At 37.9% G+C, this 13,203-nt stretch overlaps 1 protein-coding gene and 1 long non-coding RNA gene across 3 annotated transcripts in view; one reads left to right on the forward strand and one right to left on the reverse strand.

Annotated features, from left to right (window-relative positions):
- Positions 1 to 13,203, reverse strand: part of SPATA17 (spermatogenesis associated 17) — a 146,855-nt gene that overhangs the window by 51,384 nt on the left and 82,268 nt on the right. For both annotated transcript variants that reach the window (XM_084624449.1, XM_084624448.1), the window contains 2 exons: positions 8,632 to 8,835; positions 2,998 to 3,146 (listed from right to left, as the gene is read on the reverse strand). In XM_084624449.1, coding sequence (XP_084480575.1) covers positions 2,998 to 3,146; positions 8,632 to 8,835 — 353 coding nt within the window. The remainder of the gene's footprint in view (positions 1 to 2,997; positions 3,147 to 8,631; positions 8,836 to 13,203) is intronic.
- The window catches only part of LOC311518533, a 52,773-nt gene continuing 45,582 nt past the window's right edge, over positions 6,013 to 13,203 (forward strand). The window contains exon 1 of the long non-coding RNA XR_014711010.1: positions 6,013 to 6,059. This is a non-coding gene — a long non-coding RNA (uncharacterized lncRNA). The remainder of the gene's footprint in view (positions 6,060 to 13,203) is intronic.

The raw sequence follows: 13,203 nt of genomic DNA on the forward strand, positions 1-13,203 counted from the left end.
GTTCCCTTTCAACTCTGGCTTGCTCCCTCAGCTCTCAGACCCTTCTCAATCAGTTCCTGAAATGCATGGGAAACAAGAACGCTCTTACAAATGCAAATGTAACTTCAAATATAAAAGTATACCACTTGGAGCCACACCTTATCTTTGAAAAGAAACCTAAAAGTCTGAGGGCAGGGCAGTGGGAATCCTGTGTGATATCTTCAAAGGGTGAGAATTACAGGTAAGTAATTTTACCTTCTTTAAAAATACCACACAGGTTTCCCATTCTTAGAAAGTAAAAACTGGAAGTATGTCTCACCTTCCACAAAAATAAGCATTGCCAATAAATGCCTTATCTCTCTTTTTTTGCTCTGTTTTTCTTTCCAAAAAAGATAAGTAATTCCATAAATAAGCCCTATGATGCAGAAATATAGTCTTGAAGTACTCAATTACATAGAAATATACAGAACTTTGTCAGCTCATAAAAGACATCCCAGATAATAAACCATCAATAAACCTTTCCTTGACTCTCTTGACCCCTCTCTTGAGGCAAATATTCCACAACAGTGGCTGCAACCTTATTCGTGAGTGCCAGTCTTGAGGATGGCATGAAGGTTTGTCATCTCCTTTGCAAGGTTACAGATGTGATCCTGGCATACTTGGTTGAATCTGGTGTACAAATTAAGCAGTCACAGAATGGATACATAGTGTACAATCCTTCGTCCTGTGTTGTGGAGGACTCCGAGCACCACAGCACTGCTTCTGTGCATTAGGATTGTCATTAAATTCTTCCTTATACTCATGTTGAAGAAAGACAACTGACCAATATCTGTCAGAGTTGAAAACACAACTTTGGACAGCTCAAGGCCACAGCCTTCATACTAGATTTATCATAAGAATTAGAAGATCTTTATCCAGGATCTGACTCTTCATGACTTCTGATTAAACATGGTGACATCTGTGGACTAGTGTTTCTCATAAGCACAAGACACAGTGGGTATATCTACACAGCCAGTGGCAGTGAGCATCCCAGCCCAGATCGACAGACTCAGGCTGGGGGGGCAGGTAGTACCTCTTTAAAAATAGCTGTGTAGACAACACTTTGAAGATGCAGCTTGGGCTCTGAAGCCCACCTCACTCCTTAGGCTTCACAGCTCAAGCTCCAGCCAAAGCCACAACTTCAAAGCACTGTCTTCACAGCTATTTTTAGAGCGCTCAAGTTTGTCAATCTGGCATCTTATGGTTGTGGGCTGTGACATACCAGTCATGCCAGTAAGTCAAGAGCATGATTCAATTTTTAAAAAACGAAGTGAGATAACATCTTTGTCTCCCAACGACTTCTAGATCTAATTGGCAGAGGTTAGTAGAAAAGAGTTGTGTTTTTCTAACTGCTAGCCCTGTCAATTTAATGTGAAATCTGACTATCAAGATGGTTTCTTTCCTCCTTCTATATCATCTCAGGTCACTTAAGCAAAATCTGGAACTCCGTTATACCTGTACAATCCACTGTCTTCATATTAAGCTCTCCACTATAAGGCAGAAGAGGTGTGTCCGAGAATGGAATTTGGCCTTGTAATTTCAGTTCTGGAATGGGCATTCTTTTACTTTTTGTATTAAATTAATTACATAAATTAATTGAAACTTACTTCACAATTCTATTAATGATGCACTAAACGGGACAGAATACAAGTAAGAAAACAACTTTTACTTGTAATCTGTACCAACCTGTGTTTGGCTGTACCATACAAAAGGAGTAAGAAGTACAGTACTGACATCTTATTTTTGTCACTAAAAAGCAATCCAATAAAACATGGTCTAAATTCATCTTGGGAGTTGATCTCTTGAATAAGAAGGTGCCATTTTTAAAGTCACTGTTAAGATTAAAATAGAAAAGGGGGGGGGAAAGGACTGAGGGAAAAAAACATGGCAACTACATTAATTAACACCAATGCCAAAATCTACTGATGCAGTAGAATTCAGAGCTCAGAGTCCCAACACATCAGCTGACATAAATGGCATGTGGCAGTGAAACTGAAACAAAATCTCTAGACTGAAGGTTTCAGAAGGTTTTACTAGAAGCTAGTAGGGATTGCAAAACATAAGCCCTCAATATGTCAATGGGCATAGTATGACCACTAAGACAGATGATTCACCAAACTTTTTTTTTAAAACTAGGGGGTTAAAGCATTGTCAAGAAGAGTGAACTCCAGGGAAATGCCATCAAAGCATCGAGTTATGATGAGTAACCACAGACTCTGAAGAACTGACCCAACAGAACTCCATTATGATGGATCCAATAGAGCTCCACTGTGGTCAGAAAAGAACATTAAAATGTGTTGCGGAAAGTGCTAGATCCTTTGGGATAGATGATGCCTTTAAAGCACAGCCCTGTATTCAGGGTTGTTTGGAGATGCACCAGCCCAGCTAAAGCTCCTGCAGGCAATGGGCTGCAGGAAACCATGCTGCTTCAGAAACACAGAGTGAGTACAGCTTCTATGTCACCCTCTGACAGGGTGCAACAGGTGCTCCAGCTCTCTGCAGAGTGAGCTCTGCTAGTCTGTGCAGAGGAGAGAAGGGACTTACACACAAATCTTCTGGGGAGTACAGCACCAACAGCTAGTCTCATATAGTCCTGACGTATCCAAAGTGCAAAGATTGAAATAGTGCCTGTCCGTTGGCAGAGTGCAAGAGTGGCGGAAGGATCCTTGCACCATTTGATTGCTTACTTTCCAGGAAGTCCATCTTCTGCAATGTGTATTATATTAATGGTTGTTTATTATATGTCCTTCTATAGTTCCATAGGTCTGCATGACACACTTCATAAAACAAGACAGGGTCTCTGCCCTGAACACTTTACAATCTAAATAAGAACACAGAATTTAGAAGTATGTACCTAGACTGGTTGCTAGTAAGCTGTCAAATTTGACATTTCATTTTGTCAGACATAAAAGGTTTCTGAAAGCAGCAGAATAAAGCAAATGTTCTCATAAAAATATAAGAAAAAATCAAGGAACTTACTTATTGTCATTTATGCGGTTTCTCCATTCCTCTCTTTTGATTTCCTCTCTGGCCTTCTCTAGTGAATTGATTGATGTTGCCACCCGCAAGGTTGGTTCCAAAGGCTTGTAGCGTTGCTGCAATACTTCAGCAGTATCACGGAAGGGCCCCTGACAGGTATAGGATAAGGTAAGTGTTTTGTTGTGTTCTTTTTTAAGTATTATTATTATTTGTGACATATCCCTGATGAAAAAGGATGCAGAGTGGCTGGGAGAGTGGCAAGATTTTCTTTCCAAAATAATTAATTAAAGCAGTTCATCCTGATAGAGAGTTACAGTAACATGATAGTTGAGAACATGCTCTAAAACCCTAGATGGGGAGTGAGAAATGTGCACTGGTGGATTTCTTGAACTATTAATGTGTATCTTTTACTGAAAAAAAGACATGCGTGTAGAACTGACTAGGAGTGCTTAGTTCTGTTTTGTTTCTTACCAACACACTAGTAAAATAAAATTTGATCTCCGCAAAATATACTGTAGTTGTGCTTAAACATTTGAAAAAAGCCTAACCCTTTCAGTGTTCAGATTGAGAGGCTTTGTTCCTTTTACTTAAAGTGTCTTTGCCATTTTGACAGTAGAGACACTTTCAAAGAGATTCAAAACATGATTACAGAACTAACTCTTCTAGTAAAATTGCAGACAAGACAAATAAAACAGGTGTATTTGCCATTTGCTGACAACCTTTTCTCTGAAAAATTAAAGCCTACATTTATTTAGTGGCACCCAAAAAATCTATAGACCTATGGTTTCTTAACAATTTTGTATATTTGAATTGAAAATCTGTAACCATGTTTTTTAATAACTGATACTAGTATGTACCATTTAATGATACAAATCTATAGCAGCAGAAAGTTCTTTCCTTACCTTGTGACTTACCCTATATCATGGTTTTAGTGGTAACCAGTAGAAACTCACTTGGAGTGTAATTAGTACCATATTAAACTCACTACAATTTTAGTGACAACTAGACTTAAGTAGTGTTGCTAATTAAATCTTGTTTTCTTTTTACTATTGTTGATCTTGCACTGAAGTAGTGAAACCTTCTGAAAATATGAATGGACAAACAATCCTGATCATGTCCCTTATTCTTAAAGATCTCCTTCTTTAAATAGGTTACCACTAACAAGTCACAGCTGGAGTTACTGCAAGCACTGAGTGAAGACTGTGGGGCTAATAAAAAGAAATGATTCACGCCTCATTTATGTTCACTTATGTTTTACATTAATAGAAACCAATAATAGGAACCAGTTACCATAAAAGTCATGGACCGTAAATAACACAAATGGCAAATAAGTATCATCTAGTACTTTTCACAGCTGGACAGGAGGATTGCTATATTTGAAAGTAGTTAATGGATTTTTATTGGAACTTTCCTTTTTAAAGGCGCAGAACCATGTTTCTCAAGTCCCTTTTAAAGATTCTAAGAAAGCAAGTAACCATAATCTTTATGCTTTTGGCAAGCTTTTCCCCTACTTTACTTCCAGAAAGTTTACACAAAGAATAAATCTATTTTACTGGGGTCACTATAGCTCTTCTAAAGACAATAAAATAAAAAAGTTTTAGGCTGCAGGGGAATAATAAATACAATCGTAATTTACTGAAAATAGTAAATGTTATTTGCCTCCTTCTGTCCAATCAGAGAGAGCTATAGAAAAAAGTTGAAAACATTAATACGCCTTCTGTAATACAAAATGTTTGCATAAAGTAGATATGTGACTCACGGGGAGAAGAAAAATGTCAAGTGACCTGGTCAGTGTTCTTATGTAAATAAAATAACCTGTAAGAAACATAGACACATGTCCTACAGTGGAAAATACAAACAATGGACAGTCTTTCTTTTTCATCATGAATTCCTCACTTGTATTCCACTGGGTAACGGCTGAAACAGATTATCAAAATAGGTCTTTTCCATCTTTATTGATATTTCTCCTTTTCCTTTGTTTATATTTTGAATGAAATTAACAAAGTAGGGCAATTACTAAGGGAAGTGAAAAAGGGTAACTATGTACTTCCTCAAATAATGCCCTGTCATTATAAATGAAAGTGGAATATAATTTTAAAATATTAAGATGTTTCTACTCTACAGATTTTCCTCTTCCTCTGAGTCGCATATTTGGAGGAAGCTTATAAACCATGAAGATAAACATTTTAGAAACAGATAGAGACCAAATCCATTCACCTACTTGCATTTGAGAACTTAAATATCAAGATTGGTGAGTACTGTGGTGCTTACAAACATCTCTGCCCTTCTAGTGCTTGCAAGCATCCCAGGAGCTCTGCTTCATGAATGGGGGAGCCTCTTTTTGGGGGAGATCAAGGGAGGGAGTTAAACAATCCTCTTCCTCCCTCAGGAAACAAAACAAAACAAAAACTCTGTGTGCAGTTTGAGCACTGTGGTGAGTAGGATAAATCTTCTTTCTAGGGAGTGGTCCACTAGAGATTTGTCAAGGGTTGGCAAATGGACAGATATTTTGTTGTAAATGAAATAATGTTACTTCCTCAATGCCTTCTCTCACCCCAGCATAGCCACCAGCCAGACGAAAAAAGGGGTTGGGGGAAACCTTAAAATAAAAAAAAGCAATGTGCTTGCTGTTTTTAATGCCCTTTAATGAAGAGATGACTAATTTCAGTATTAGCTGTACTTTCATCAGATTGTAAAAAGTGATAGAACTGATAACAGCACCGTTAAAAGTTTTCTTTTATATATGCTATTTTACATGCACATATTTTACATCCCTAAGAGACAACTGATGTGTTAGTTAAATTTTGTTCTTTTTAGTGTTGTCATAAATATAAAGGGAAGGGTAAACCCCTTTGAAATCCCTCCTGGCCAGGGGAAAGCTCCTCTCACCTGTAAAGGGTTAAGAAGCTAAAGGTAACCTCGCTGGCACCTGACCAAAATGACCAATGAGGAGACAAGATACTTTCAAAAGCTGGGAGGAGGGAGAGAAACAAAGGGTTTGTGTGTCTGTCTGTAGTCGTCTTGGCCGGGGACAGAACAGGAATGGAGTCTTAGAACTTTTAGTAAGTAATCTAGCTAGGTATGTGTTAGATTATGATTTCTTTAAATGGCTGAGAAAAGAATTGTGCTGAATAGAATAACTATTTCTGTCTGTGTATCTTTTTTGTAACTTAAGGTTTTGCCTAGAGGGGTTCTCTATGTTTTTGAATCTAATTACCCTGTAAGATATATACCATCCTGATTTTACAGGGGGGATTTCTTTATTTCTATTTACTTCTATTTTTTATTAAAAGTCTTCTTGTAAAACACTGAATGCTTTTTCATTGTTCTCAGATCCAAGGGTTTGGGTCTGTGGTCACCTATGCAAATTGGTGAGGCTTTTTATCCAACATTTCCCAGGAAAGGGGGAGTGCAAGTGTTGGGAGGATTGTTCATTGTTCTTAAGATCCAAGGGTCTGGGTCTGTAGTCACCTAGGCAAATTGGTGAGGCTTTTTACCAAACCTTGTCCAGGAAGTGGGGTGCAAGGTTTTGGGAAGTATTTTGGGGGGAAGGACGCATCCAAACAGCTCTTCCCCAGTAACCAGTATTAGTTTGGTGGTGGTAGCGGCCATTCCAAGGATAACGGGGGTAATATTTTGTACCTTGGGGAAGTTTTAACCTAAGCTGGTAAGGATAAGCTTAGGAGGTTTTTCATGCAGGTCCCCACATCTGTACCCTAGAGTTCAGAGTGGGGGAGGAACCTTGACAAGTGTACATCAATTCCACTCTCATTTCAATATCATGCTTGAGGGCAAAGCACATTTTGGATATGTATAAAGGTGGTGATGTAACACAAGTGACTAGCATGGGGTCTGATGTGTACAATAAAGTTAGTGTCGAAGAGTGTTGTCACAGAGAACTAAGCCACAAGGATGGCTAGTGATTAAATCCCATATTGTCACATCAGAGCACTTTCAGACCTATGCATTCTGAGGGGTTTTCATGTCCAACTGTTTCATCAGCTCAGACCAATGTCCTTTCCTGAGACATACAACCCTAAATTGTCAAAGTGGTGTGCAGGGATTTAGCCGTTTGACTCCCATTAACATCAATAAGATTCACACAGCTAAATCCACGCACTGTGCTTTGAAAATTTACCTCACAGTGTACATTCTAGGGCACTGAAAGGATTAAAGTATTATATAGTAAATTCCCTCTTTGGGGTGCAGGAAATAAACAGAACTCTTCTGGTTTGTTCTGAAAGGCTGGTTTTATTCTGAAAGGCTATCTGTGTACGATTGAGCTCTCTATCTCGTGTGAGTGTATATAAACTTAGAAAGTGCTACAAAATACTCCAACCAGAACAGAAACTTGCAAGATAAACACATTGCATAATAACAAAGTGATCTTGCAAGAGTAAAGTAGCAGTGAAAATACTGTCATTTCCCCCTTTGTTTCAAGACATTCAAATGATCCCTATGTAACGTACATCAGGCAAAATATCATCCTCACTATTCTTAGAGACATAAAGTGCATACAGTCACATTCCACTGAAGGATAGGCACAGCATCTTTAGCCCTCTGAGTAAGGACAGTTAAAGCAGCACTTCAGAGGATAAGTAAAATACCCATAAATACAAATTGCATATCACTTGTTACCATCACCTGCTATTTAATTACTGAAGCAAAAATGATAAACTCAATGGAAATTACTGAAGGGAGTTTGTGTGGGAGTGTTTTCTTTCTACTTATTAGCCAATAATTGCATTGAAGAGATAAATTGAGGATGGGATTGAATGCCATGCATATGGCAGGCATTCCAAAGAGCATTAAGAGTTTTATAGGCAATAACAGAACTAAATTTGAAAAAGGGAGGCAAATGGAATGGAAGCTCAGCAGATTTGGTAAACTGAAAAATCCGTAAGGACAGCAGGGTGAAAAATTGACTCTCTTGAAACATAAAATAACTGTATCCTGGACCTTGTCTACACTAGGAAAATTTCTGAAATGTTTCCCATCAGCAAAATAAAAAGCTACGTGCAACATATGCTGTCATCAATTGAAATTGAGACCACGATAGCAAAAAATGGGAATTTAACAACTTGGTGAATCATGCAGAACAACATGTTAAAACTTTTTTTAAATTAAAACTGACACACATCTAGTGGACACAAAGGAGAAGAAAGTATTTCTGTGTTGAGAGGATATTTCCTTTGAATGAAAAGCAAAACTTAACAAAAAAGTAAATGTGATGGTATGATGGTTATTTTTGTTTTCTAGTTGTTACCTGGCTTTTTTAAAATGTTTTTCTTTTAACTGGTTATCTCTTCGCATCATCTCTAATTTCTCCTGCATACCAATTGTATCATCCCAGAATTATGTTTAGATTTGTGCAATTGGAAGTACTGCATCTGATGAACTTCAGTTGAGATGTTAGCTATATGGTAGTTTCTTACTATAATTTTCACGTGTTCATATCTTTTCAAAGAACAAAAATGCAGTCTATATGATCCCTATCTCCTTGCCTTTATATGTTCTCTTTCTTTCAAAGAGGTCTATGTCCTGAACTAGTATGATGAATAGATAAGAATAAGAACATTACCTGCAACAGTATTTGGCAGAATTAGTTGCCTAAGAGTTATTGGTATGCATTACCTGAGGTTTCTGTCTGCCAATGGGTGGAAGAGGCTTCATTGTAGGGAAAGTTAGGGCACTTGTACAAGTTAGCCAGTCAGAAATCTCATCAGTAAGATGCTTCTTTATTTGTTGCTGTCTGTGGCTGAAAGGCCTTGCCTTCCGTAACCGTACTTCCATTGGATCAGGTGATTGTCTGAATGGTGAGTTGTACACACCTGTCATCTGAGGAGAAAATGGAGCGATCTTGAATTCAAATAATTTAAAACATATGTTTGTTTTGATGCTTTAAATCAAAATGATAAAGACAACTACGTAACAAGTGTTTCAGCAAAAAGTTGCAGTAGGACTACTGACATGAGAAAGGTCTCTGGATGAAATGCATTCCTGTGCACTGCTTATGTCCCATTAAGACAGGGCTTAAGTGGGATTTACATGGTGCATAGGCATCCTGCAGGCCTTCTGCATAGGGGTCAATTTTACACATGGAGGCAAGTGTTGCAGAACTGAGACTACTAAGCTCATCTTTTCTTCCAGTCATATACAATCCTTCTTCCTCCATATCTAATAGCCATACAAATATAACAATTTCTCATAATAATTATATTGGGCAAATCTCATTCCAGTTTAAAACAAAAAATATTGAGTGTACATCTTGTAATGTAAAGTAGTAGAATCCATAATAGAAAAAATAGTTTTCAAAGTATATTATCTGTCATTTTGAAAAATGCTGACAAAGAGGAATACAGATGCCATGTGCGCCCTTGTATCTCTGCACTGCTATGATGGCTGAACCACAATTTGGCTTCAAGAGAGTAGCAAATGGCAGCATTCTCACAACTAGAGTGGAATGACAATGGGGAAAACCATACCATGAATATTCATATGAATAAAAAAACAAATTTTTGTTTGATCTTCCTGGCAACACTTTCATGTTAACTTTCTGCACACATTCAAACATGCTAGCTTCACCAGTGTGAACACTTGTGAAAAATGAATATTAAGGTCAAATACATATTCTGAAATGTATTTTAAGCTGTAAAATTCACAGCCCACTTGTGAATTCAGTAATTTGGTAACAATATGATGTTACTTATGTGACTAAACAACAAAGCTGTAATTTCAAATTGTTAATTGGCAATATCCATTATTTGCAATTTGCAAATGTGTAGCAGGCCAAAAGTTACATGCCAAACAAATTTCCAAATCATTTTGTATACTAATAAACTGAAAATATTTTCATCTGTTTGCAGGCAATTCATGAGAAGAGATAAAAGTAACTGTTGAAAAAAAGATAAATATTAACATAGTTTTAATAATTAATTTATTTAGTAAACATGGGAATCACTATATCCCACAGCACAAAACTACTGCATTTTTGATCGATTAGATTACATCTGTGTAAAGGTGCATGTGCCAGAAATTAATCTAAAGATCATAAATGCTTTTTTAAAAATAATATACTTGCAGAATTCTTAGGTTTTTTTAACCACATTTGTACAAAGTATTTTTTAATTTTGTTTTTAGCATGTTATAATTGCCAAAACCTACTGAATTAAAAAAAAAGGTGAAGACATTGCTTTGGGGGAGCAGTAGGTGTGAGGGAGAGAGAGTAAACATTTATAATGTGCCATTTTTCCTTCTGTAGAACTATTTTGGCCCCCTGAGAAAATTAAGTAGAGCATCAGGCTCCTCATAAAGTATTAACAGTTTGGGTTTGGGAGGATTGAGAGCTCCCCAATTAGCTCTAATGCATTTTTCATTAGTGTGTCCCACTGAGAAATTCCAACTCATGTGGTTAAAAACTTAAATAAAACTTTTATGAAACTTATTGTTTAATGTATTTAGATATGCATAGATGATAGCTTATTTTAAATATTGCTGTTAAATTCTATGAGACAGATTCTCCTATCTGAGTATTCTGGCCCTAAATCCATTGTAATTATCTCAATGTAACTCTCTCACACCACTCTCTCCATTCTTCTGGGGCGAAGGTAGTAGGAAAAAGAGGACATGGATGTATGAAGGCATGGCCAGGAGACCCTTGCACCAACCCAATCCCCAGCTGTATTCTAACACAGCACAGGGGCACTGGCCTTGTCCAGAAGCTGCAGCAGAATCAAAGGAGGGAATGCAGAATTGCAAGCCACCGTGTGATCTGTGTTCTGTGCAGTTCAGCTGCACCCTCTGATTTCGCTCTGTATTTGAAGACTGGCTCTTAGATTCCCAAAAACATCTCACAAGGTTTGAGATTCATTCCAGACTCTTACTGACTATTTTCACAGCATTTTATAGATAAGCCTATCTGTAACTTTATCATACCAGTTTGTATTTGCTTGCAAATACTTAATGATCTGCAAGAGCTAGATTAATACACTGTCTCTGGCTTTTATTGTATTGCTGCATAATTACTGCATGAACTTCCACTATATGTTTGTTATACATCTAATATTAAATTCATACAGATACAGAAGGCCTGTTCAAAGCCCTCCACACCAACTGGGCTCCATATTGGGGATATAAAACATGGTGTCCAGAGGAATGACTTGTCAATGCAAGAATCCATAGTCCAGCCCAATTCAGAAAGCACTTAAGCATATACTTAACTTTAAAGTATGTGCCAGCTACAATGGGTCATAAGAACATGTTTAAAATGATGCATTACAATTTTCTTGTCTTCGAGACTCTTCACCATTAAGACCCACCATGTCTATTGAGATGCTAGCATATCAGATTGTCAGCCTTGACTTTGCCCTGACAATAACAGCAGCCTCAACTGGCCACTTGTCCATTTCTTACTCAAGCACCTTCCCTGATTCATTCCATGCCCCTCACCTGTATATGGAAAAAACTCTCCATCACAATTCACAAAGCCACCTCCTCATCCTTTGTTAAATCATTCCTCAAAACCTACCACTTCTGTGATGCTACAGTTTGCTCCCATCTAGAATTGGTTAGGCAAGTGATGACTTGTAAGTCTGCTTTCTATGAAACTCTGTTCATTCTACTGTTCCCTTTCTCTCCCAAGCCACTCCCCACCTAATGAGTCTGTTTTGTTCATGAGTTGTACCCGGCCTGTCACCTAGATTGAGTTTTGTGGGGCAGGGACTGTCTTCTTTGCTACATGACTTGTACAATGAGATTCTGATCTTTGATTGGTGTTTCTAGGCACTACCATAATACAAACAATTGGGGTGTTTTACTGAATTGGGGCCTCCAAGTGTGCTATGGAGGGGAGTCTCCAAAGTAGCTCTGCATAGATTAGCATACAGGGTTACTTTGTGAGGGGACAGTAATAATAATAGTAATTCTTATTTCCTATATAGTGCTTTTCATCAGTAGATCTCACAGTGCTTCATAATCTTTAATGTATTTATCTTCACAAACCTCTGTGAGGTAGGGAAGTAGTATCCACACTTTTCAGATGGGAAACTGAAGCACAGACAGGCTTAAGTGACTTGTCCAAGGTCACACAGGAAGTCCATGGTGGAGTAGGGAATTGAACTCAGGTATCTCACATCCTAAGATCATGCCACAACCACTGGGTAATTCTTGGAACAGGACCCTTTGGCATACTGCCTCCTATCTGAGGTTATCTTGTTCTCAGCTTTTTCTTTCAAAAATGAAATTAAAGTCTTCTGTTGTTACTGTTACACAGAAAACTGATGCAGAGATGTCTACATGAGTCTGCAGAGAGCCAGGAACAGTAGTTCTGAGAAGTGTAAAATGCAACATTACTCTCAATGAGGTGTTAACTCAGATGCCCAATGATGATAATTCAAATGTCAATATTGTTAACTCTTTCATTTCTCATGTAAAAAAGGAGAGGGCAGTTCACGAGATCAGCATGGTTTACTTTAGGTAAAAGGTCTCATTTTGGTGTCATAAGTGAGTAGAGTTTGGGAGATACCATCTCTTAGTCTACAATTAAAAGTTAAGTCAACATAACTTCAGTACTCGGGTATGAAAAATTCACGCAAATATAATTTAATGTTGTAGCTCCCGTAGGGTAGACATGGCCTTACTTTCTTCCCCAACGAAGCCCTACAGTGGCACAGCTGCAGCACTGCAGTTGTGTTGCTGTAGCATTTTAAGAGTAGACTCAGCCTCAGAAGCACATAATCATATTTTGAACATCTGCACAGCGTACTATGAGCAACAGCTCATTTTTGCACCTCACGTGGGTGGAGGTTATTTTTTGGTCAGAGCTTGGGAGAGCATTACCACCTTTTTTCCCCCATTCTGATTCCTGCGGGGTAGCCTGGAAAAGGGGCCATAAGATCTGTAATTAGAGGATTCCATTGTCTCTAACACGCTTCAAAAGTGCTGCAGGGACTTTGTGGTAATTAATCCAGCCAATAGGTTTGAGTAGTAGCCTTGTTCGGACTGTGATAGCCCTCCGTTTAAGGTTGAATTTAACTTCTCTAATCACAATGGACTAATACCCATAAAGCTTCCTTACTTTGTCTTTATGAAGGTGAACTGAATTTCACCCATGCTGTGTTTGTGCTCTTAAAGGTTAACTTAAGATGTATCTTTTTTCCAGTTTGCTTTTGAGATTTACTTCTGGTCTTGCTCAGCAAATATATTTAT

Source organism: Lepidochelys olivacea (assembly GCF_965140295.1).
Source record: "Lepidochelys olivacea isolate rLepOli2 genome assembly, chromosome: 3".
NCBI classification, from domain to species: domain Eukaryota; kingdom Metazoa; phylum Chordata; order Testudines; family Cheloniidae; genus Lepidochelys; species Lepidochelys olivacea.